The sequence below is a fragment of the Cricetulus griseus genome (assembly GCF_003668045.3).
Source record: "Cricetulus griseus strain 17A/GY chromosome 1 unlocalized genomic scaffold, alternate assembly CriGri-PICRH-1.0 chr1_0, whole genome shotgun sequence".
NCBI lineage: Eukaryota > Metazoa > Chordata > Mammalia > Rodentia > Cricetidae > Cricetulus > Cricetulus griseus.
This window is the reverse complement of record NW_023276806.1, coordinates 255,641,135-255,667,345: the sequence shown is the minus strand read 5'-3', so window position 1 is coordinate 255,667,345 and position 26,211 is coordinate 255,641,135. Positions and strand designations below refer to the sequence as shown.

The 26,211-nt window shown below is 41.6% G+C and overlaps 1 protein-coding gene, 1 long non-coding RNA gene and 1 pseudogene across 3 annotated transcripts in view; 1 reads left to right on the top strand and 2 right to left on the bottom strand.

The window, feature by feature from the left end:
- The window catches only part of Xpo5 (exportin 5), a 42,726-nt gene extending 41,896 nt beyond the window's left edge, over positions 1-830 (bottom strand). The window contains exon 1 of one of the 2 annotated variants that reach the window (XM_027389220.2): positions 571-830. In XM_027389220.2, the coding sequence (XP_027245021.1) occupies positions 571-675 (105 nt within the window). In that variant the 5' untranslated portion in view covers positions 676-830. The remainder of the gene's footprint in view (positions 1-570) is intronic. The other variant, XM_027389219.2, reaches the window with a different exon arrangement.
- A 134-nt stretch (positions 831-964) lies between these two features.
- On the top strand, positions 965-23,054 carry LOC118239475. The gene is made up of 3 exons (XR_004771714.1): positions 965-1,227; positions 21,892-22,034; positions 22,683-23,054. It is a non-coding gene; the product is annotated as an uncharacterized LOC118239475 (long non-coding RNA).
- Positions 23,055-25,807: 2,753 nt separating this feature from the next.
- On the bottom strand, positions 25,808-26,092 carry LOC118238017 (annotated as a pseudogene).
- Between the last annotated feature and the right edge of the window lie 119 nt (positions 26,093-26,211).

Genomic DNA, 26,211 nt, shown 5'->3' with positions numbered 1-26,211 from the left:
TGCGCAAAAATAGCCGAAGAATGTCTCACACCTATAAACATGGGAGGGGTGCTACAAATTGGCCAGAGATGCCCAAGACTTGAATGAGGGGCATGTAAGGATGTGGGAAAGGGATACTCGGGGATCTGAAGTCAGCATAAGTCTGGAATGGATAAGCAGGGGAGAATGAGGGTGGCACTGGAGGCAGAACTTGCACGTGCGCTCCCAGAACGCCAGGCAATGTGGGGCTTGCCCGGGCGTCAGAACGAGCGTAGCTTAAGGTGGTGGAGATCGTGGTGTGGTCTAGAGTGAAAAGAAGTGGGGAGTGGGCAGGAAGGCCACTGAGATGTGACTAGGGAGTGCGCTGCAGTTAGGGATCCTCGAGTGCGAGGCAAAGGCAGGCGCGCAAGCAAGAGGAGACCCAAGTGGGAAGAGGTGAGGAGGGCCGCGCGACCCGAGGCCACTGTCCCCACCGGGAGTGGAAGGTCCAAGGGCCGCACAGGCGGGAGACAAGCTGAGCTTGGAAAGGACGTGGGGGAAGCCTGGGACAGGGGTCTCGGGGCCGGCCCAGGGCGCCAGGACCCCAGCTACCTTGAGGGCTTCCAGCCGGTAGCGCTGGGTGGAGCTGGGGTCCATCATGACCGTCACGGCTTTCACTAGCTCCTCGCACAGCGCGTTCACTTGCTCCATCTCCATGGCTAAAGCCGAGAACACCACCGCCGTCCGGGGAGCACGAGGCACACACGGCTCCCCTGGCGGGACCACACGTTGATACCAGGCCGCGGCGGGCTGGGGGTGGGGAACCGGAGGAGGAGCGTGAGCACCAGAGGCTGGAGCTGGGACGAACCCAGCGCTGCGCACGCGCTGGGCCCGCCACTGCGCACGCGCGCCCGGAAGTGGCGGCTCAGGGAGCCGGCCGCGCCAGGCTGGGCGGGGCTGGGGGCGGAAGTCCCGCGGTGCGCAGGCGCGTCAACCGTCCCTCGCTGCGCGCGGTGCTGAAATCTGTCTGGGCTCGCAGTGGGGTGCGGCGGGACCTTCGGGCTGTGAGTGCTGTCGCTCGGCGGGATCCTGGGGTTGCCGGCCCGGTTCTCCGTCGTCACGGGCGTTGAGTCTCTCTCGGAGCCACCGACCTGCTCCTGGGAAGGCGGCGAGACTGTCCAGACGCCGTCCTTTTCCTTCCCGCGAAGTCGGCTCGGAGCCCTCAGCCTCGCGCCGGACAGTTTTGACAGGTGTCTGTCGCCGCGGGCGGTAAGGACATTAAAACGCGGCTCGGAATGGCTGTGTCGCGTTGCTTCCGTGGCCTTGGCCTTTGGTTTTACTTGGAGGGACTGAGGGTACCCTGGGCCGAAATGGAAACATGCTAACGGGGAGAGAAGGCCCTCAAACTGTCTCCTTGTAGAAAGAATCCTTTTCTTGTGACTGAAGCCATCCTCCTCACCTGTACATATCTTCTTGCGCGTGTTACTACGTGACCCCACTCCAAATGTGTTTTGTAAACAATGGAATAAACCGAAATGATTTTAAACGCCTTGCCGCTACGCCTCTGGGAGCCTGAGGCGGTAGGATGGCTTCGGGTTTGCTTCAAGAAAACAAAACCCAAAACTGGGGTAGGGGTAAACCCAAATTAATGTAATCCTTCGGAGGCAAAGTTTCCGCACCGCGTTGATTTTACGCCCATACATACATTAAATACAAAAGGAACATACAAACTGAAAGGCTTAGCAGCTTCATAGTATTATCCTGTGTATGTTTTTTGAGAGTTTTTTTTTTCTACTTAGTAAATGCTTGCTGCCCTTAAATCACAGCTCCTTGTTTTACCTCTGATATTTATATCGAATATGGTTCTTCCCTATATTGATTGTGACATTATTTTTGCCATTGGGGGGGGCTTTATCTTATAGTATAACAGAAAATCCTCTTCAAAACAAAGAGATGCCTGACTTAAGGGTTTTTAACCTAAGATCACTTTGTTTTAGCTGAGTGATTAGTTGGATTTGTAGCGACTTAATGCCTTGAACATTCCGATTTAAAAATCATTTTTTTACATTAATACTGTAGCTTTGTAGTTGTTGCTTGGCACTGTTTTCAAGGTGAATGTTCATTTGAAAAGAATTTTTTTTAAGTTACAGTTAGGTGTTCACTCATCTATATAACCTGTTTCTTGTATTTAAATCATGAATTTCCTGTGTTTCTCTGAAAGTATTTTTTAATGATAGGCCAGTGGCATGCAAAGCTTCTGCATACTTGAATGGCCTTGAGAACTTTTAAAAATCATGATGCCTTTGACAATGGTGGCATGTACTTCTTCTTTCTGTTTTATTTCTCTTTACATTCCAATCCCAATTTCCTTCCTTCTGCTCCTCAGGGAGGGTAAAGAGTTCCCTGGAGGGGCTGGAGAGATGGCTCAGAGGTTAAGAGCACTGACTGCTCTTCCAGCGGTCCTGAGTTCAATTTCCCAGCAACCACATGTTGGCTCACAACCATTCATTATGAGATTTGATGCCCTCTTCTGGTGTGCAGATATACATGGAAGCAGAATGTTGTATACATAATAAATAAATAAATTTTTTTAGAGGTTTTATTTATTATGTATACAGTCTTCTGCCTGCATGCCAGCAGAGGGTACCATATCTCATTCAAGGTATATGTAAGCCACCATGTGGTTGCTGGGAATTGAACTCAGGACCTCTGGAAGAGCAGTCAGTACGCTTAACCGCTGAGCCATCTCTCCAGCCCCAAATAAATAAAATCTAAAAAAAAAAAAAAAAAGAGTTCCCTGGGATATCAACTAAGTCTGTCCCATTACCTCACTGAGGCAGAACCAAGGTGTGTGTGCAGCCGCCACCCCCCACCCCACCCCCCCCACCCCACCCCGTGTCCAGGCTGAGCATGGTGGGCTCCACAAAGTCAGTTTATGCATAATAGTTAGATCTTAGTCCCATTGCCAATGGCTTCATATACTGCCCATGCCATACCATTGTCAGCTGTATTCAGGGGTCCTTGTTCAGTCCTGTGCCGGTTCCCCAGTTGACAGTGTAGAGTCAATGATCTCTTAGTGGCTCTGGTCAGCTGATTCTGTAGATTTCCCCATCATGGTCTTGACTCCTTTGTTCATAATATTGATCCTCCCTCAATTCGATTGTATTCCAGGAGATTGGCCAAATGGTTAGTTATAGATCTTCACATCTGCTTCCATTGTTTCTGGAAGATGGATCTAGCTTCTCTGGGGTTGTGGATTGTAGGCTGTGTTTGCTTTATGGCTGGTATTCAATTATGAGTGAATAGTACTATATTTGTCTTTCTGGGCCTGCATTACCTCACTCAGGGTGTTTTTTTTTTCTAGTTCTGTCTATTTGCTTGCAAATTTAAATATGCCATTGTTTCTTACCACCGAGTAGTACTCCATTGGTACATTGTGTAAATTTTCCTCATTTTCCTTATCCATTCTTCTGTTGAGGGACATCTAGGTTGTTTCCAAGTTCCGGCTATTATGAATATAGCTGCTGTGAACATAGTTGAGCAAATGTCCTTGTGGTGTGAGTGTGCCTCCTTTGGGTATATGCCCAAAAGTCGTATTGCAGGGTCTTGAGGTAGGTTGATTCCTAATTTTCTAAGAAATTGACATACTGGTTTCCATAGCTCTGTACAAGTTTGCACTCCCACCAGCAGTGGAAGAGTGTTCCTCTTATTCCACATCCTCTCCAGCATAACAGTCGTCAGAGTTTTTAATCTTAGTAATTCTAATTGGTGCAAGATGGGATCTCAGAGGGGTTTTGATTTGCATTTCCCTGATGACTAAAGATGTTGAGCATTTCCTTAAGTGTCTTTCTGTCATTTGAGATTGTTCTGTTGAGAATTCTCTGTTTAGATCTGTACCCCATGTTTTACATTGGATTATTGGGTAGTTTGATGTCTAGTTTTTTGAGTTCTTTGTATATTTTGGAGATCAGCCCTCTGTCAGATGTGGGGTTGGTGAAGATCTTTTCCCATTCTGTAGGGAGCTGTTTTGTCTTGCTGACTGTGTCCTTTGTTTTACAGAAGCTTCTCAGTTTCAGGAGGTCCCATTTATTAACTGTTGCTCTTAGTGCATGTGTTACTGGTGTTACATTTAGGAATTGTTCTCCTGTACTAATGCATACAAAGTGGGTACTTCCTACTTTCTCTTCTGTGCAGTTCAGTGTGGATGGATTTATGTTATGGATTTAATGTTTGATCCATTGGACTTGAGTTTTGTGCGTGGCAATGGATATGGATCTATTTGCAGTCTTCTACATATTGACCTCCAGTTATACCAGCACCATTTGTTGAAGATGCTTTCTTTTTTCCAGTTTATATTTTTAGCTTCTTAGTCAAAGATCGGGTGTTCATAGGTGTGTGGGTTAATATCAGGGTCTTCGATTCGATTCCATTGGTCCACCTGTCTGTTTTTTTTTTTTGTCAATACCAAGCTGTTTTCATTACTATAGCTCTATAATAGAGCTTGAAGTCAGGTTTTGTGATGCCTCCAGATGTTCCTTTATTGTACAGGGTTGTTTTTGGCTATCCGGGGGATTTTTGTTTTTCCATATGAGTTTAGTATTGTTCTTTGGAGGTCTGTGAAGAATTGTGCTGGGATTTTGATGAGTAATGCATGTAATCTCTAGATTACTTTTGGTAGGATTGCCATTTTTACTATGTTAATCCTACTTATCTATGAGCATGGGAGATCTTTCCATTTTCTGATATCCTCTTCAATTTCATTCTTCAAATACTTAAAATTCTTGTCATTCAGGTCTTTCACTTGTTTGATTAGTTATTACAAGATATTTTATGTTGTTTGTAGCTATTGTGAAGGGTGATGTTTCTCTGATTTCTTTCTCAGCCCGTTTATCATCTATATATAGGAGGGCTACTGATTTTTTTTGTTGTTGTTGTTAATCTTGTACCCTGCTACATTAAAAAGCTGTAGGGGTTCCCTGGTAGAATTTTTGGTATAACTTATATATACTATCATGTCATTTGCAAATAGAGAAAATTTGATTTTTTCCTTTCCCATTTGTATACCTTTGATCTCCTTTTGTTGTCTTGTTGCTCTAGCTAGCTAGTATTTTAAGTACTATATTGAATAGATATGGAGAGAGTGGACAGCCTTGTCTTGTTCCTGATTTTAGTGGAATTGTGTTTTCAGTTTTTCTCCATTTAGTTTGATGTTGGCTGTTGGCTTGCTGTATATTGCCTTTATTATGTTTAAGAATGTTCCTTGTACCCCTGTTCTCTCCAGAACCTTCATCATGAAGGGATATTGGATTTTGTCGAAGGCTTTTTCAGCATCTAATAAGATGATCATGTGGGTTTTTTTTTTTCCTTTCAGTTTGTTTATATGATGGATTACTTTAAGGGATTTTCGTATGTTGATCTATCTCTGGGATGAAACCTACTTGATCATAGGGAATGTTTCTGATGTGTTCTTGGATTCAGTTTGCCAGTATTTTATTAAGTATTTTTGCATCAATGTTCATGAGAGACATTGGTCTGTAATTCTCTATCTTAGTTGTGTCTTGTGTGGTTTGTATATCAGGGTAACTGCAGCCTCATAAAAACAGTTTGGCAGTGTTCCTTCTGTTTTTATTGTGTGGAATAATTTGAGGAGTATTTGTATTAGTTCTTCTTTGAAATTCTGATAGAAATCTATCTGAAACCATATGGTCCTCGACTGTTTTTGGTTGAAGCCCTTTGATGACTGTTTCTATTTCCTTAGGGGTTATAGGTCTATTTGTTTATCTGGTCTTGATTTAATTTTGGTATGTGGTACTTACCCAGAAAATTGTGCGTCTCCTTAAAGATTTCCAATTTTGTGGCATACAGGTTTTTGAAGTGTGATCTGATGATTCTCTGGATTTCCTGTGTCTGTGGTTGTGTCCTGCTTTTCATTTCTGATTTTGTTATTTTGGATATTTTCTGCCTTTTGGTTAGTTTGAATAAGGATTTGTCCATCTTGTTAATTTTCTTGAAGAACCAACTCTTTGTCTCATTGATTTTTTTTTCTTTTTTGTTTGTTTGAGACAGGGTTTCTCTATAGCTTTTGAGCCTGTCCTGGCACTCACTCTGTAGACTAGGTTGGCCTTGAACTCACAGAGATCCTGCCTTTGCTTTCCAAGTGCTGGGATTAAAGGCATGCACCACCACCACCTGGCTTTTGTTTCTATTGTATTGATTTCAGCTCTCAATTTGATTATTTCAAGCCATCTACTCCTCCTGGTTAATTTGCTTCTTTATGTTCTAGAGCTTTCAGTTCTGTTGATTCGTTAGTATGGGATTTCTCCAGCTTCTTTATGTGGGCATTTAGAGCTATGAAAATTCCTCTTAGCACTGCTTTCACTGTGTCCCATAAGTTTGGGTATGTTGTGCTGTCATTTTCATTGAAATTTAGGAAGTCTTTAATTTCTTTATTTCTTCCTTGACCCAGTGGTGATTCAATTGAACATTGTTCAATTTCCATGTGTTTGTGGGCTTTCTGAAATTAATGTTGCTGTTTAATTCTAACTGTAAGCCATGGTGATCTGATAAGATACATAGGGTTATTCCAATTTATTTGTATCTGTTGAGTTACTTGGGATAATGCTCTTGTTCACTGTAAAGTTTTGTCACTCGTATTGGCTTAAACCGCTGACTGGCCAGGCAGGTAGTATATATAGGTGGGGCTACCAGACTAGGAGAATTCTGGGAAGAGGAAAGGCAGAGACACAGTCACCAGCCAGGTGCAGAGAAAGAAATATGAGAATGTTTCACTGAGAAAATGTCCATGCCACATGGCTAAACATAGATAAGAATTATGGGTTAATCTTAAGTTATAAGAGTTAGTGGCTACGAGGTGGTGGCTCACGCCTTTAGTCCCAGCATTTGGGAGGCACAGAGAAACCCTGTCTCGAAAAACCAAAAAAGAAAGAAAGGAAGGAAGAAGAAAGTTTTGCTGAGTATATTATTCTGGGCTGGCATTCGTGGTCTCTTTAGTGTCTGCATAATGCCTCACCATTCCGGCTTTCATCGTTTCTCTTGAGAAGTACCGATGTTATTCTGATGGGTCTGCCCTTGTAGGTTACTTGGCCTTTTTCCTTCACAACTCTTAATATTCTTTCTTTATTCTGTGCGTTTTATGTTTTGACTATTATGTGGCGAGGGGAGTTTTTTGGGGGGTCCAGTCTATTTGGTGTTCTGTAAGCTTCTTGTATCTTCATAGGCATTTCCTTCTTTAGTTTGGGAAAGTTTCCTCTATGATTTTGTTGGATGTATTTTCTGTGCCTTTGAGCTGGACTTCTCCTTCCTCTATCCCTATTATTCTTAGGTTTTGTCTTTTCATGGCGTCGCAGATTTCCTGTATATTTTGTGTTAGGGATTTGTTGGATTTAAGGTTTTCTTTGACTGCTGAATCTATTTCCTCTATTGTGTCTTCAATACCTGAGATTCTCTCTTCCATCTCTTGAATTCTGTTGTTTATGCATTTGTGGTTCCTGATGATTTACTCTGTTTTTTCAATTCCAGAATTCCCTTGTTTTGTGTTTCCTTTATTGCCTCTATTTCAATTTTCAAGTGTTGGACTTGATTGCTTTTTCTTGGTTTTCTTTAAGGTATTTATTGATTTCTTCCATTTTTGTCTTTTCCTCCATTTCTTTAAGGGGATTTTTCTTTTCCTCATTAAGGGTCTCAAACATCTTCATAAAGTTATTTTTAAGGTGGTTTCCTTCTGGTTCATCTGCATTGGATGTTCAGGTCTTGCTGTTGTAGCTCCACTAGTGTCTGGTGGTGCTGTACTGCTCTTTATGTTGTTGAGTGACTCTCACCTTGTTGTCTACCCACTTCTTCCTCCAATCAGTATATGTGAAGCCTCTGCTTCAAAGGATCCCTCTTCCTGCTCTTGGTGTAGTTGAGGGCTGTGGCTCTGGTGATTGCTCCTCTCCTCTCTCTTAAATTAATAAAAAGAAACCTGTGCTTCTGCATCAGGACAGATGACTGCGCCTTAGGGGGTTCCCTTCAACCTACCAGGGGTGCCCGTCATGGAATCATGCATTCCATCATGCGTGGTCTGTCTTAGGAATTCCTTGAAGGCAAGAAAAACTGTACCCGTCTTTGGCTGAAACCAGCCTCTGTAAAACAAATGAGGTTAGTGGGAGATGTGCCATAGTCCTGCTTCAAGCGTTCTGAATCACCAAGAAACCTCCAGGAGACTAGTATCTTAGCTCTCTCGGCTGTAATCCTTCTCCTGCGGATTAAGGTATTTATATGTTAAAAATGGCCTTTTTAAAATCTCTGTGGCAATGCCTCTGATATGGACCTTATAAAAGTTTGCTCCCTAAAACATACTTCTATCCTAAGGCTGCAAACTGCACATTACATTTCTGTAAGAATGAACTTTGACTTTTAGTTTCTAATAACATTTTTATAACACATATAGTAAGAATATAAACATTTAACAATTTCATCATTAACATACATTAGGGTGAGTTACAAGCAATCAAAAGACAATTAGATATTCTCATAATCTGTGGGGTGTGAACAATTTTATAATTCTAATTTTTTTCTTTATTCCCTGCCTGGGACTTAATGCCCCTCCAAATTTTTCTATCATTTGCTTAGAGTCCGAAGTCCTAACATCAGGTTTGTAATATCAGTCTTTGAAAGTTAACTAAAAAGTCTCTTTGTCCGTTTCTGTTTAAGCATTGTGGAGGAGCTTCTGCCATTCTGGTTTATGCCAGTATCTGACTGTCCTAAATGGGTCCTTTCCCCCAATGGGAAAACTGGCAAAATAGTTTTGTGTGTCTGTTAGTGGAAAGCAAGCAAGCTGTGTGTTGTTGAGTCCTTAGCCTGCTCCGGAACGAGCATTTGAGGATTTAGAGGTGTATGTAGTCCGTCTGTAGGGAAGCTGGAACTCTGGAAAGCATCTGGAACTGGGTGTGTCTCCTTTCTTTCTCCGGCTGTAGCTTGGATGTCTTCAAGGTTTAGGAACACAGGTCCAGTGTTTCATTCCAGCTGGTTCACACGGTCTCCTGTGGGCCCAAGTCCCGTTTTTCTCTGTTCCACACATCTCACCAATCTTTCCGGTAGCCAGCGCGCCTCATTGTCCTCCTTCGAGAAAACATAGACTTGCCCTCGACCCCAGATAATTATGGGGTCGGGTCCCCTCCATTGTCTGGTACAGGGATCTCTCCATTTGACCTGAGCAAAATTTGCTCGAGTTCCATCATGCCAGAATCTGTCTGTAGCAGATTGCTCATTGGCATCCATATTTAAAAAGTTTAAGATAAACAGTGCCTGGTTTAACACATCATGTGGAGACTGAGGGCACAGCTCCCCATTTTTTTATCTTTTTTAGCTGTGTTTTTAGGGCACTATGGGCCACCTCTATTATTCCTTGTCCTTGGGGATTATAAGGAATGCCTGTTTTGTGATCAACTTTCCATTGAGCACAAAATTGCTGGAACGCTTTGTTGGTATATCCAGACCCATTATCTGTTTTTATAACTTTTGGCACTCCCATGTAAGCAAAACATCTTAAACAGTGACTTATGACATGTCTGGTGGCCTCTCCTGTTTGTGGGGTGGCCATTAAGAAACCCGAATACGTGTCAATTGCCATGTGCATGTATTTCAACCTGCCAAACTCCGAAATGTGAGTTACATCCATTTGCCATAAATGGTTGGGGAGCAGGCCTCGGGGATTCATTCCTAAATTAGCCACAGGTAGATATTGTAGGCATATTCCACATTGTTTAATGATTTGGCGAGCAGTCTCTCTGGTCAGGTCGAATTATTTTCTCAAACTCCTGCTATTCTGATGGTGAAAGTTATGAGACTGCCTTGCTCTCTCTACCTGAGACAGAGTAACTAGTTTTGTTAGTTCATCTGCAGATCTGTTTCCTTTGGCTAGTGGCCCTGGAATGTTCGAGTGGGCTCTTATGTGACCCACAAAACATGGCAATTTTCTCAGGTGAATTGCATTTTGAATTTGGACTTGATTATTACTAGACCCTATGTATGGAACTGTCTCTATTACCTGGAGAGCCTTAAAAACATAATGACTGTCAGTGTACAAATTAAATGAATTATTTACTAGGAGCTGAAAGACCATTGCAACAGCTGGCAATTCGACTATTTGAGCTGAAGCCAGAGTTGTCTGCTCCACATATTTCTTTCCATCAATAATATAGGTGGCTCTCCCATTGGACGAGCCATCAGTAAAAACTAACATAGCATTTTTTATAGGATTGCTTTTAACAATTTTTGGAAATGTAAAAGTATGTATTAGCGTAAATTGTAACAGTCCATGACCTGGAAACTGATTATCAAATCTCCCTGAAAACTGAGCAAAAGCAATCGCCCATGAATCATTGTTTTGGAATAACCAATTAACCTGTTGCTTGGTATAAGGGACATGTATTATATTTGGCTCTTTGCCAAAATACTTCCTAGATTCCACATGGCATTTTTGTACCATGCAGGCTATTGCTTCAAAATAAGGGTCTAATACTTTGGCTGGCGAGACCAGAAGGTGTAGCCAGAGTAATGGTCCCTCCTGCCATAGAACGGAAGTCGGACTATGCCTTGTGGGAAGTACATAGCCTCTCATGGCTTTGCATAGTCAATATAACATATTTGTTGATGCTGAATTGCCTCCTCCAATTGTAGCAGGACTCTTTTACCTTCCTCTGTTAGCTTTCTAGGTGAATTTGGATCACTGTCTCCGTTTAAAATATCATAGAGCAGTTTCAAATCACCAGTAGGCTCTCTTACAAAAGGGCATAACTATTGAATATTCCCTATTAATTTTTGAAAGTCATTTAAGGACCGTAAGCTATCTTTTCTAATCTCTAACTTCTGAGGTCTAATCTCTTTAGGATATAACATATGACCCAAATATTGAAAAGGTGGCTGTCTCTGTACCTTCCCTGGAGCAATCACTAAGTCTGCTCTCTTGAGACTTTGTTGTAGCTGTCCATATGTCTCGAGCAGAATCTCTTCATATTTATGGGCAGGTAAAATATCATCTATATAATGAACAATATGGACCTGTGGAAATCTGTCCCTAACCATTTGTATGTATAGCTTGAGACAAACTTTTGTATAGCTTGAGACAAAGTTGCATTATTGGCCATGCCCTGGGGTAAAACCTTCCAATGGCACCTCCTTATGGGCTCTTTAAAATTAACTGAAGGAACGCTAAATGCAAACCTATGACAGTCCTGAGGAGCCAGGGGAATAGTATAAAAACAATCTTTTAAGTCCACAAAAATCTTATAAGTACCCTTTGGTACAGCTGCAGGAATGGGTAATCCTGGCTGTAGTGCTCCCATCGGCTACATGGTCATTAACTTTTCTCAAATCCAAGCTCTTTTGGCCGCCGCGGCAATCTGTGTGTACACTGATACCTCAAAATTTAATTGCTGATCTATATTCTTGTACTCCACTTTATCAGTGAGCATCTCATAAGAAACAGGAAATCCTTAAGCACTATTTTTCTCAGCTGCGACCTGACACTGGTCTGCAAACTCTGTCTTCCACAACAGATAATCTCCCCCAGACAGGCAGGCTTTGGCTATCTGCTTCCAATCCCCTGGGGGCAGAGCTTCCATAGCCATATTCTCTACCAGCCTCTGGGTAAAAATTGCCGTTGGTCCATACTGGATACAGACCATCTTAAGTTCCTTGAGCTGCTTAAACTGTATCGGCGCATGCTTCCTGCTTATGTTCCCTAGATCACCTGTGACCTCCAATGTAGGGAATGTCCTAAACCCTTGTATGTCCTCTCCTCTGTCACCTGCCTCTCTAATGATAGCCTGCACTGGAGACATCTGCCATGCTGCCGCTGCCTGTCCTGGCTTGAGGGATGCTTGCAACTTGGGCTGTTCTGTGTTTGCTGCAATTGCAGACAAAGGCACCTTTCTCTGACCTGAGGAAACCTGCAAGGTTTTCACCTCTTGTGAGAGGGATTCCACTAAGTCTTTCAAGCCTCTTAGTTCTTGCTGCATCCTACCTTTAGGTTTCTGCTCATCTGCATTCCTAGTCGGAAATGAAGACTCTTTGTCCTGGTGTTCAGTAACTCTCTCCTCATACCTCTGCCAATCATCTTTCTCTACATATGCTTCTTTCTTTAGTAGGGATGGAGGGTCTCGTCACCCTGCTAACTGGTTCTGAGGCGTATATCCCCTGTAGCTTAGTGCCTGATTCTAAGCTCTCCCTTATAATTGTCCATAACCAAAGAGTATCTGTAGATACACTTTCAGGCCCCTGTTCATAATAATGTTTTTGGATTCTCAATCCGACCTCATTCCATAAGTTGGAATCTATATTCCCATGTTCGGGAAACTCAGGCCATGTCTGCTTTACAAATTCTACAAAATTCTGTATGCATTGATGGTCAACTTCTGTTCCTTTAGTTTTCAAAATCTTGCTGACTGCACCATCACCTGCTTGCTACTTCTTAGTCCCATATTTACAGTTATATACAATTTTACTCCTGATCTAACGTCATTCACTCACGGCACTTGATCATTTCTTTCTATGCACGCTTTTCTTCTATTTTTCTGCGGTGTCCATCACATCTGTCCCCTCCCCCCACGTACTCAGCCCCACGTTGGGCGCCAATTGTTCTGGACCAATGTCTTCAGGACTGTGGACAGGAACCAACCAGCCGTACAGTCCCGGGTCCATTTCTGAGTGGAGATGTGTGGACTAGGGAAGTTTAATTACCCAAGGACGCTAATGATGAGACAGGAAACACCATATCATCTCAGGAGGGCTCCCAGCTGATGCCTAGCAGCCCCAGTTTATTGAGAGTTCCATTTAAATAGTCCTCTAAGGGGCAGGGGTAACATCAGGAAGCATCTTTCACAATGCATATCGCTAACATCAAGTGATTCTGTTGCCTAAACAACTCTTGGTCAAGCAGGCAGAGTCTTGAGCCCAGGTATGGGCCTACTCAAGGCTTAAGCTACAGAGATGCAAATTAGGAGGCATATCACCTTCAGCCACGGTAAATAGTTACATCCTAGTGTTAATTAACAATGCAATGGTGACTCGGAGTTTCCTGGCGCCATCACTGTTTATGTTAGCCAGGCCTGGATCCCAGAATATTCCATAACAGGGATATTCGGTCCCCCACACTCCTCCAGGTGGAAGAAGTTCCAGTACTCAGATGTTAACTCCTGGAGGTGTAGGTGGGGGTCACAGCTCTGGTTATTGCTCTTCCAGGTAGAAGCAGGGTCACATTGCTCCTCTAGGTAAATACAGGGATGAGCTTCTGGTAGTCACTACAGCAGTGTGGTATCTCTTACTAAGAAATGTCATTGGATGCTGGCTGGGACACAGGTGCACTTTCCCAGAAGAACTTCTTACCTCACTGCTGGAAGCTCGCTGCTTCCTGAGGCGCAGGCCTCTCTCTTGGCATGTACTTGTAATCTCAGCATTTAGCAGGAGGATCAAGGAGTTCTAGGCCATTTGTGGCTACAAAGCTAGTTTTGAGGTGAATTTGGCTACATGACATTCTGTCTTTTAAAAATAAATAAAGGGGGAAAGAAAGATATAAAAGAACTACTCAAAACAAAAAAGAAATTACACAAATAGGAAACGACTGAGCATCACAAAGTAGTCACAGGTAGCATCTATTGAAAATTCTTGGTTAGTGAAATTTTGCAGAGAAACAGAGTATTTACATAGTATTCTCTTCATTTATGTGTGTGTGTTCTTCTTGAATCAAAGTTCTTTGTATGTAGCTCGGGCTGGCATTAAAGTTAAAATCTTATTGCCTTAGCCTTTTTAGTGCCAGAATTGTAGAAGTGTGCCACCATTCTCTATATCCATGTCTTTAAAAAAGTATTTTAAAATAAACATTTTGTTGTAGCAAACACCTTTAGTCCAGCCTGGTGTCTACATAGTGAGTTACAGGGTAGCTAGAGCTACACAGTGAGACCCTGTCTCACTGCCACCTAAAGTGGAAAATTACCAATATGGAGCCAAGTAGAAATATAAGGGTTTTTAATAGGGAAAAGCCTTACTTACAGAGCAACCTAGCCAGCCAGTGTGGCAGCAGTCTGTACAGCAAGCCGAAAGCGAAACTGAAAGTGCCCCACCACCTGACCACCTCTCACTCTACGTCACCCTGACCACGCCTATAGCCAGCCCCTAAGTAGGCGTGGCTACAGGTTCCACTACACTTCCCCTTTTAGTCTAGAAGAAGATTAAATCTTAACAGTGTAAAGTATCCAAAATTAAAATCATGAAGGTGAAATATAAGAAGATACAACAATCTGCTTATGTCACATCCTATCTATTTTAACTAAACCCTAAAGTCATCTGAAAGAGGTGTCCAAGCCTGAACACCTCCTTCCAATCCCAACCATAAACAATAGGAAGCGATCCCTAACTAGGTATATATGCTATCCTAAGTGACAACAATGGGGAAAGGGGACGTAGCATTCTCCAAGTTACTTCCTGCTGAAATGGGATGATGACATCCTTGTGGGGTCCTTAGGAAGGAAATGTTAGTATAGTGAAAGTCTTGAATGAATTGTATTGCTTGAAATCCTCAACTTGAATGAAGTCAGTACCCGAACCTCTGGCCGGAGTGTCAGTTGAAATGGAGCTAGTTGAATCCAGTACAGTCGAGGAGGTGTGGCCCATTTTCTTTCAGGGGTGTCCAGGGATTGCTTGCTGTCAGGCAGGTCTTCATTGGCTGTGTGGGACTCAAACATAAACAGTTAGCAGAGAAATGTTTGCTTGTGATGTACACATACTGGGAAAGGCAACCATGGGAGAGTAACGATTATGAGAAAGAGCCAAGAAAAGACAAAGACAGTCCCCAAGTTCTTCTCTTATTCTGTATTACATCAATTGGCTTCTTGCTACAATACAGAAACTCTAAAGTTTAGTTAAGTAACGTGCTTGGATTTTAGAGGAGGAAAGCCAATTCCAGCTCTAAATCCAGCATTGATTTACTTGAATAGGGACTAGAAAAAGAGAAATAGAGTTCTCTGAGAGACAGCTGTAAAGTTTACCGTATGGCACATTCCTTTTGTTTGATGGTTATAGCTACCTTCTCTTCTTAAGTATCTACCCATGCAGTGTCCTTTGCCTTTTGGAGATGAGTTTGTCTGTGAAGATGAGAGCAAAACACTTCCCTTTCCTTTGGGGGATTTCTATTTAGTTTATGAGATATGCCTTAGTAAAATACCTGTCATTTCTCCTTATCGAGAGGTTTTTCCTTTTCAACTTTTAATCTTGATCAACTTTGATGGTATCCAAAGTTTTTCTTCTCCTGTGTAAACCAATGCAAAACCCCTACCCCAACGTTAACACATGTCCTGGTTTCCATACAGAGGCTGGTACATCTTTGAAGTATACTGGCTGATTCAGTTCAGCAGTTTTCTCCATAGTTCAGTGTCTTTCTGCAGCTGTTTGTCCTTTCTCATTGGCATTAAGAAAGTTTAGTGTTAATAAAGCATTATGCAACCTATGTTTGGGGGGTTTAGTCTTCCAAGCTTGTTTGTTGAGCATCTCCCAACTGCTTGTCCTGTAGGATTGTGTGGTATACCGGTGACATGCTTTATGTTATAATATTTGAAACACTGTTCCAATTTTGTGGAGACATATGCTGGAGCATTGTCAGTTTTTATTTGTCCAGGTATACCCATAACTGCCATCACCTTTAGCAGGTGTGTAATAACAGAATCAGCTTTTTGAGAGTTAAGAGCAGTAGCCCATTGGAACCCTGAGAATGTGTCTATAGTATGATGTGCATATTTCAAATTTCCAAATTCTGCAAAGTGAAAGACATCCATCTGCCAAACCTCGTTTCTCCGAATGCCCTTAGGATTACAACCTGCTGGCAATGGAGTTTGATTATAAAAGGAACAAGTAGGACAGTTTCTCACTATCTCCTTGGGTTGTTGCCAAGTGATGGAGAAATCCTTTTTCAAAACTTTGCTATTAACATGATGTTTCTTATGAAATTCTGAGGCTTCTAGCACACTTGCAATTAATAAACGATCAATCTCATCATTGCCTTGTGCTAGTGGGCCTGGCAGACCCGTATGGGATCTGATATGTGTAATGTATATAGGATTACTTCTGTTTCTGATTGTTTCCTGTAATTGTAAAAACAGTGAGGTTAATACTGTATTATCAGGAACAAATTCTGCAGTCTCAATGTGTAACACAACTCTCTCTGCATATTGATAATAATATGCAGTATATAGTATAATCAGTAACTATATTAAGAGGTTCTGTAAAATCCATAAGCCCCATGAGAATTGCCTTCTGTACAGATGTATATGAACTTTGAACTACTTTACTTACCTCACCTGCTTTATAACCTGCCTTACCTGACTTGATGGTATCAGTGTAGAAGGTAAGAACTCCAGAAATGGGAGTTTGTCTTACAATACGTGGAAGAATCCAGACTTTTTATGAATTTAATTCTGTCAGTTTTGAGATAATTGTTGCTAATTGTTTCCAAAAAGTCAGAAAGAGCTATTTGCCAATATTCATTATCCTTCCACAAGGAGGAAATTTCTTCATTAGGTAAAGGTACTATAATTTCTGCTGGATCTTTTCTAGTCAGTTGACGAAGTCTTAATTTTCCCTTTAAAATCAAATCAGAAATCTTTTCTATATATGTCTTTTTAACTTTTTATTCTGTTTATGTGGCAGAAATATCCACTCCAATATGGTGTCTTCCCTCTGGATCAGAATCCCAGAAGGGTATTCTCTGGATGGCAAGATAACCAGAATACAGTCTAAATTAAGGTTTATCCGATCTACATGCGCATCCAATATTCTGTTTTCTAGCCATTGTAATTCTTTTTCTGCTTCAGCAGATAATGTTCTCGGAGTATTTAGGTCCTTATCACCTTTAAGGGCCATTTTTAAATGCTTTATGTCATGTCCTTCTACACCAATAATCGTCTGTAATTGAGAAATTTCCCCTAATAATTCCTGAAGAGAATTAAGAGTTTGATAACGATCTCTCCTAATTTGTACCTTTTGAGGTCTGATTCTTTGTAAGTCTATCTTGTAACCTAAATAGTTAATAGAATATCCTCTTTGTATCTTTTCTGGGGCAATCTGTAACCCCCAACAAGGTAGAACTTCCTTCACCATTTCAAACATATGTTCCAAAGTTTCCTTATTGGTATCTGATAAAAGAATGTCATCCATGTAATGGTAAACAAGAGATTGTGAAAATTTCTTACAAATTATTCCAAAGGTTGCTGTACAAAGTGCTGACACAACGTAGGACTATTTAGCATTCCTTGTGGCAAAACCCTCCACTGATATCTCCTAACTGGCTGTGAATTATTACGAGTTGGTACAGTAAATGCAAATTTTTCTCTATCATTTTCCTGTAATAGTATTGTGAAAAAAACAGTCTTTCAGATCAATGAGTATGAGAAGGAAGTTAATGGCATTCCAGGTTGCAGAGAGCCCATTGGTTGAATTACCTTATTTATGGCTCTTAGGTCTGTCAGCATTCTCCACTTACCTGACTTCTTTTTGATAACAAATACAGGAGAATTCCAAGAACTGGTAGATTCCTCTATATGTCCAGCATCTAGCTGTTCCTGTACTAACTTTTCTAAAGCCTCTAGCTTCTCAGAGGTCATAGGCCATTGTCCTATCCAAACAGGTTCATCTGTAAGCCACTTCAATGGCGGGGCCTTTGGCTCCTTTGAAGGTCTATCATTTGTATTTAGTTTCTGTACAGCATGGATGGTTGGTGAACGTTTTCCATAGCGTCTTACCAGATCTTTTCTACTATCTAAAGATTGTTCATAATTTGTATCTGACACTGGAGGAATATTAATCTGAGTATTCCGTATGAGGCATTGTTAGAATTTGTTTGTCTACAATTTCTCTTAGTATGTCCCATTCTACCACAGCTGAAACATCTAGGTTCCTGGTGCCTTCGTGGTCTCCAGGGGAAGGCTCTTCCTACCCAAGGTTCTGGTTCATAGTAGTAGTAACCTCTAGCCTCTTGGTACCTATGTTGACCTCTGTAAGCTGCTTCTCCTTCCCAAGCCCTTGCATCCTCACCTCTAGAACTTTTCATTTCCTGTTGCCTTTTTAAACCTTTTGAAATGGCTTCTCCTACGCAAGCCCCAGTATCTTGCACATGATAGTCAATGTTGGCTGCATACAAAACCCATTCTTCTAGCGGAGCTGATCTGATCTTTAAAGGCAAAAGTATTCTTTTGCATATTGGGTTTGCATTTTCATAAGCTATTGTATATATAATTGATTGTCTTGTTTCTGGATCTGTTACCTGTAATTCTACTGCCCTAGTTAACCTTTGTAAGAAGTCTTGGAACTGTTCTGTAGGTCCCTGTTCTATTCTGGTATAAGTTTCTAGGCGTTCTCCTGGCTCACGAACCTTATCCCAGGCATTTAATGCTGCTTTCCTGCATAGGGACAGTATATGGTCATCATATTCAGCCTGAGCCTGTGGGTTAGCATAAATACCCTCACCAAGAATCTTATCTAGAGGGGCTTCAAAACCTTCCTTTATGCCCTGATGCTCAAGGAGCTTCCTCTCTTCCCTCACCAATGACTTCCACTGGATTTGGCATGAATTCTCAAGTACAGCTGCTACCAATCATTCCCAATCTGTGGGTGTCACCCTGTTAAAGGTTGCCCATGAATAGCTGTTTTATGTATGGGCTATGGAGACCATATGAGACAACTGATTCTTTAATATTCTTAAGATCCTTCAGCTGTATAGGTTGCCATTCATAAGCCATCTGTCCATGAGGGTGTTTCTTAGAAGCTGGCTTTTCTACCATGGTAGCTGGGTACACTAATGGTGTATGAGTAACAACCTTAGAAGAATAGTCACGATACCTGGGTGGAGTAGGTGCCTGGGATTGGAGTGATTCTGCTTCTGAGGCATCCCAATGATCTTTAAGCCTAGCAATGATATCCTTTTGAAAAGTTTCAATCTCCTTAATCATAAAAGATTCCAAGCAAGTTAGTGAATCTGTAAATTGCTCTAACTGCTCATCTACATGTTTTTCTAGGTCTTTAATACGATCATCCTTAGGCAGCATCTGGATGGCATGGAAACTGCCTTCTAGGTATTGGAGTCTAGATTCGAGGTCATGATTTGCTGATTTTGAGTCCTCAGCAATCGACCGTATGGACCTATGTAATCTGTCAGCCCTGTACTGTAAATTATCTTCCAAACATTCAAATCTAGACTCAAATTTGTATTCTGCTACCTTGGATGCTTCAATAATTGATTGAATGGTATTGTCCAATTCTTTAACCCTATCCTGGGTATTTTGCACTTTTGCATCTATTTTCTGGGTCACCGAGCCTATCTGAGTTTCTAGCTGGCTACAGATATGATTTAGTTTGTCACAGTCCTCTGACAGCCTAGTCTCTAATGCCTCAGACATGGAGGATCTCTCTGTGTTTATCTTATCGTAAATATGCTGCATCTCATCTTGGGTAACAGACAGCTCTGTCTTTAGCGTATTGGACACAGAGCCAAGCTTATCATCCAATTTCTGTTTTACTTGCTACACAATTGTGGTTTGACCTAATCTGTTCTCCAAAACCTCATTGCATAAAGCTGTTATTTCCTGTAAGTAGGTGGTGAGGTTATCCTTGTCCCTATTCCTGAGTCCTCTGGCTAATAATATTATTTGTACCAGCAAGCTAGCTGCCATTATGGCATATAGGCCAGTAATTGGCAAATTAGCATCCTCCTAAACATTGAATTCATGTAATAAGCAAAAATATTACCAATTTTAGCAAATGATAAATATTCTGCCATAATTTTACCAGATTTCTACTCCAGATGCAGTAACTATCTTTGACCAGCGGGTGGCACAGGCGTTCAGCTACTCGGTGTGGCGTTTGGCAGCAGTTGGTGGCAGCAGTGGAGAGAGGTCACAAAGTGGCTGCGCTTATCTTAGAGAGTATACGGCCTTGCGGCCGCAACCACTAACCACCTCTCACTCTACATCACCCTGACCACGCCTGCAAGACCATGCCCTAAGTAGGCATGGCTACAGCTTCCCCTACAGCCACCCCCAATTTTTCATGAATGCTGTGATAATACACACACACACACACACACACACACACACACACACACACGTATATATACCATCCTTCCAAATTTACAGGAAGTCTGATTCCAGAATATTCTTGTTGCAGTCTGCAGGATACTCAGTCTGCAGATGCTTGAGCCTCTTACATAAATGTCATATGTAGTATTTGCATATGACCTATGCATGCATACACACACACACACACACACACACACACACACACACACACACTTGATAAGGTTCAAAGTTGTGGTCTTGAGAATGCTAGGAAAGAGCTGTAACACTGAATAACAACTCCCATCCTCTTCCAAATACTTCAAATCATAATACCTAGCACAATAAAAGTACTACGTAAGTACTGTATCTTTTAGAGAATGATGGGAAGTGTCTATATATAGACATTGCACTTACTTTTCCTGAATGTGTTCAGCCTAGGTTGATCGATACGAAAAATTTTCTTCTTTTTCCCCTAAATTTACACCTGGGGGGGTGTCTGTCTACCAACTAGATTACCTTTTGGCCCTTGCTCCCTAGTATACATTGTGGGGTTTTGTTCTGCATAGTTTTCATTTTCATTTTCTCATGAACTGAGTCCTTTGTTAGGTACTTTGGTGATTTGAGTGACACTGATCCCCCACATAGGTACATATGTGAATGCTTGGTCCTTAGTTAGTGGAACTGTTTGGAAAGAATTAGAGCTGTGGCCTTGTTAGAGGAGGTGTGTAAGTGGAGTTTTCCTTTCCTGGCAGACGCTTCAGAAATAACTACTCAGAGTCTTAATATTAATTGTACATGCTTAGCCATAACACAGACTTGTTACTAGATAACTTAACATTTAAATTAACCCATATTCCTCCTTCCTTCCTTCTTTCTTCCTTTCTTTCGTTCTTCCTCTTTGGTTTTTCAAGACAGGGTTTCTCTGTGTAGCTTTGGAGCCTGTCCTAGAACTAGCTCTGTAGGCCAGTCTGGCCTTGAACTCAAAGAGATCCACCTACCTCTGCATGCCCCCCCCCACTCCTGACCCAGTGCTGGGACTAAAGGCGTGCATTACCACAGTCCAGCATAACTCATATTCCTTATCTATGCTTTGCCACGTGGCTAATGGCTTGTTACTTCATTTTCTACACAAATCCTGCTTCCTTGGTGTCTGGCTGGTATCTCCATTGACTCCACCTTCTTCCCAGACTCATCTGTTTCTTGTAACCTGAATAATAAAAACCCCAGAGACAGATTCTGGGGTTCAAGCTGAAGACCAGAAAAGTGAAGCAGCCAAGCCACTAGTGAGTTCTTAACTCTACCAAGACTAAGACAAGAGAGGGCAGGGCAGTCCTGTCAGCGTGACTGCCAACTGCAATGCTATCCACCAAAGCTCAGACTGCCCTGAGATTGCACGGAGCTCCTGCCTTAATTCCTCTCTAGTGCTGGGATTAAAAGTGTGTCTCATGGGCTGGAGAGATGGCTCAGAGGTTAAGAGCACTGACTGCTCTTCCAGAGGTCCTGAGTACAGTTCCCAGCAACCACATGGTGGCTCGCAACCATCCGCTATGAGATCTAGTCTGGTGTGCAGATATACATGGAAGCAGAATGTTGTATACATAATAAATAAATAAAATAGAATCTTTAAAAAAAAATAAAATAAAATACTTAAAAAAGGTATGTCGCACTGTGTAGACCTGAAGATCTGTCTGCCTCTACCTCCTGTTCAGGTCAAAGATGTGTACCTACCACACGTGGTAGAAACACAATGGGGGTTCTTTTTGTTTTTGTTTTTGTTTTGTTTTGTTTTTATATTTTAGATTAAGTATATTTCTGTTTATAAAATGTCTTCCAGAAATAAATGGCTACTGGACAGGATCGAGTGGTTGCTCTTGTAGATATGGATTGTTTTTTTGTCCAAGTGGAACAACGGCAAAATCCTCATTTGAGGAATAAACCTTGTGCAGTCGTACAGTACAAATCATGGAAAGGTGGTGGGTACGTATTATTGTGTGTGTGTGTGTGTGTGTGTGTGTGTGTGTGTGTGTGTGTGTGTGTGTGCGCGCGCGCGCACACATATCTCTGATTCAGTTAAGCTGGCTGGCCAGCAAGCCCCAGGGATCTACCTGTTTCTGTGAGTCCTGGTGGTTACAACTCAAATCTGCTTGCTTGCATGGCAGACATTTTACTGACTGAACCATCTCACCAGTCCCTCTTAGTATTAAAAAAAAATTTTTGTGTGTGTGTTTTGTCCACATCTATGTCTGTGTACCACTTGCATACAGTACCCACAGAGGACAAACTAGGATGCTGGATCTGCTGGGATTGGAGTTACTGGTGGTTGTAAGCTACTATCTGGGTGCTGGGGATCAAACCCGGGTAAAAACTCTTAACCATCACCCCAGACCCCACAAGTATTTTAATATATGGAAACTCAATGGTTCTGTTCTAGGTCTTGTTTTTAAGACTTCTGAACTGCTGTGTCTGGGATTGAATAATAGCATCTGTGGTCACAAAATTTCTAATTTTATTATATGATTTCTAATTTTATTATATGTTTATAGCCTACTTCTGCTTAAAGTTTGTCATTGTTGAGATCATGTAATATTTTTGATTTTTGTTTCCTTTACTCCCCTCTAACTGTAGAATTATTGCAGTGAGTTATGAAGCTCGTGCGTTTGGGGTCACTAGAAACATGTGGGCAGACGATGCTAAGAAGTTATGTCCAGATCTTCTACTGGCCCAAGTTCGTGAATCCCGTGGGAAAGCTAACCTCACCAAGTAAGCAAAAAACATTGTAAAGGAACATAGAGGAGTTAGGAAGAGTTTTGTGGGTATGGAAGTGTGGCACAGTGGTAGAACTGTTGCTTAGCGTTCATTAGATCCTAGGTTTACTACCAAGGACCACACTTAAAAAAAAAAAAATTACAGATAATTCTCATTACTGCTAGCTTGTTGCTCCTTGTAGTGTACTCAATAAACTATTGTTCAAACAAATATGAAAATGTTTTTCTGTCAGCATCTTGTGTCTATGAGTTAAATATTTTATGTGTCCTTCAGTGACAGTTTTATTATTGCTCTTAAGTTCTTGCCTTTAAGGAACTACTTATTTTCCTTGTTTAAAAATCAATCATAATTGAGGGAGAGAAAGATGGCTTGGTGATTAGAGGAGGCATTGCTCCTGGAGAGGGACCTGAGTTTGGCCCCAGCACCTACACTGGGCAGTTCACAGCTGTCTGTAACCCTAGGAGGCCTCTGGCTGCTGAGAGCACTTGCATCCAGGTTCATGTATTACACACAACACCCCATTCACATAATTTTAAAAATCAAAATCTTTTTTTTTTTTTAATCTGTTATTAGTCAGGAGGTAGTGGCACACACCTTTGAAGAAACAGGTGGATATCTGTGAGATCAAGGCTAGTCTGGTCTACTAGTTCCTGAATGGTCAGAACTGCTACACAGAAAAATCCTGTCTCCAAAAACCAAACCAAACCAAACAAAACATTGGTGATTATGGGGCTGGTGAGATAGCTCAGCAGGTAAAGGCACATACCACCAAGCCTAACAACCCGAGTTTGTACCTTGGACCCATATGCTGGAAAGAGAAGCAACTCCTGCAAGTTGTCCTCTGACACACATGCAAATGTGGATATACACATGATAGATACATAGATAGATAGATAGATAGATAGATAGATAGATAGATAGATAGATAGATAGAAAGAATATTTGTTATAATTGAACCTTATACTGGGCCAGTGAGATGGCTCAGTGGGTAAAGGTGTTTGCCACTAAGCATGATCTGAGTTCAATCCCCATGACTCACATGGTGGAAGGAGAGAACCAACTCTCAAAAGTTGTCCTCTGGCCTCCACACATGTACATGCATGTGCATATACTCACACAAACATAATAAAAACATTTAAAAATATAATTGAACAGTCTAGAGAGATGGTTTAGTAGTTAAAAACTTACTGCTCTTCCAGAGGACCCCAGCTTCAGTTCCCAGCACCAATATTGTAGCCCACAACTTTAACTCTAGTTGCAGGGAATCCAAAGACCTTTTCTGGCTCAGCAGATAGCAAGCACACATGGTACATGTGCACATAGAATAAAAGTAAGTCTGTAAGCAGTGGGGACACTCTGGAGAGTTTGCTCTGGTTAAGACTACTTGATATAAGTAATTTAAAAGACTTTGAAATTAACCCTGCAGTGGTGGCGCATTCCTTTAATCCCATCACTCAGGAGACAGAGGCAGGTGGATCTCTGTGAGTTCAAGGCCAGCCTGATTAATGTACAGATCAAGTTCCAGGAAGGACAACCAGGCTACACAGAGAAATCCTGTCCCCAAAAAATAGTCTGTGTGAAATTAATAGTTTTTCCATGGGAAGTTGAGTCAAAAAAATTGATGTTAGTGGGATATCCAGAATTGTTAGGAAGATGTAGGGAAAGAATTGAATAAATTCAAAGGAAATCACTTTATTGATTTTCTTTTTCCTTTTTGTTTGCTGTTCTACAACTTTATTTGACATTAAGTGGGTTAGTTCTCATCCACATTGACTAGATTTTTGAATGTGGTAAAAAGCACATATGTTACCAATGTATAGAGCTTATTTGGAGAGTCCTCATCCTCATTATTGGACAAGCAAACACAAATATGATATAGAGCATTCCCTTGGTCCAGACTGCTTATTTTACCTGGTATGACTGTGTACATCTGGAGTCCCCATCTCCTTCATAGCAAATTTCTGGATTTCTTGAGTGCCTGAGTGGCATGCTTCTTGAAGCTCATTCCATGCATGTGCTTGTGAATGTTGATGGTGTATTCTTGGGACACCTCCTCATTTATGGCAGAATGGCCGTTCTTATTGCCACCCTTCTTTGTTGGAGTCATCTTCCTGAGCCCAAGTTGGAAAGGACTTAGTTAGGTTAGTTCTAGAATGAGAGACATATATAGAGGTAGGCACAAGCCCTAGTCATTATAACAGTCCTGTCTTAGTCAGTATTCTATTGCTGTGAAGAGACACCATAACTATGGTGTCTTATAAAAAGAAAACATTTAGGGCTGGAGAGATGGCTCAGCCGTTAAAGGCTAGGCTCACAACCAAAAATATAAAAAGAAAACATTTAATTGTGGATTGCTTAGACTTTCAGAGGTTTATTGGTCCTTTATCCTCATGGCAGAGAGTATGGGAGCATGCAGGCAGAAATAGTAGCTCAGAGTTCTACATAGGATCCAAAAGCAGCAGGAAGAGGCAGAGACTCTAGGTCTAGATTGAGCATTTGAAACCCCAAAACCCACCCATAGTGATGCACTTCTTCCAACCAAGCTATACCTACTCCAACAAGGCCACACTTTCTAATCCCTGTCAAGCAGTGCCACTCCCTAATGACCAAGCATTCAAATATATTGATCTAAGGGGGCGTTCCTATTCAAACTACAAGTCCTAATAGTAAATACATATTGAGTATATATTGTAGGCAGTGTTCTTTATAGGGAATAGCTCTGTTTACTCTTACACTATTTCTAAGTAGGTACTAGTAAAACTGGGAAATCCTATCTTTTTATAGACTTTAAGATAATATATATATTTAGAGAGAGATCATATGTAGCTTTCTGAAAATAATTATTTGAAAGAAAACAAGCACAATGCAGTTTGGGAATCACAAAAGAGGCTGCCTAATTCCATCCCCTCCCTCACAGAGGGATATTTACTTGGTGGTCCCAAACACAATAAAATAGTGAAGTATTTGGCAAAGGGGCTGCAGAATCAGAAGAAGCTCAGCTTGTCATGTTGCTCTTTGTTAGTCTGGTAGGAAGACAGGGTCAAGGGCTTGTTTTCATGGGGGAGGGCTTTGAACACCCTCAAGTGCACAAATTTATCATCACCAATATCAACCTTGATAAAGAAATTGATGCCAGCCACCTCCTGTCACCTGAAGGATATGGCTTTCAAGACAGTGAACTTCTGATTTTCTTTCTCTTTGAGCTGAGATTTCACTTTGTCAGTGATCTCCTTTGTCTTGGCTGTGCCCGGCTGAGTGGCGAACATCATCTTGGCTGCTGTAGACCTGGTGACACAGACAGGAGCTAAGGACAGAGACAGCTAGGAGCCCTCTGTCTGGAAATTCTATCTTTACAGTGTTTTGGTTTTTTGAATTTTGTTTTTATTTT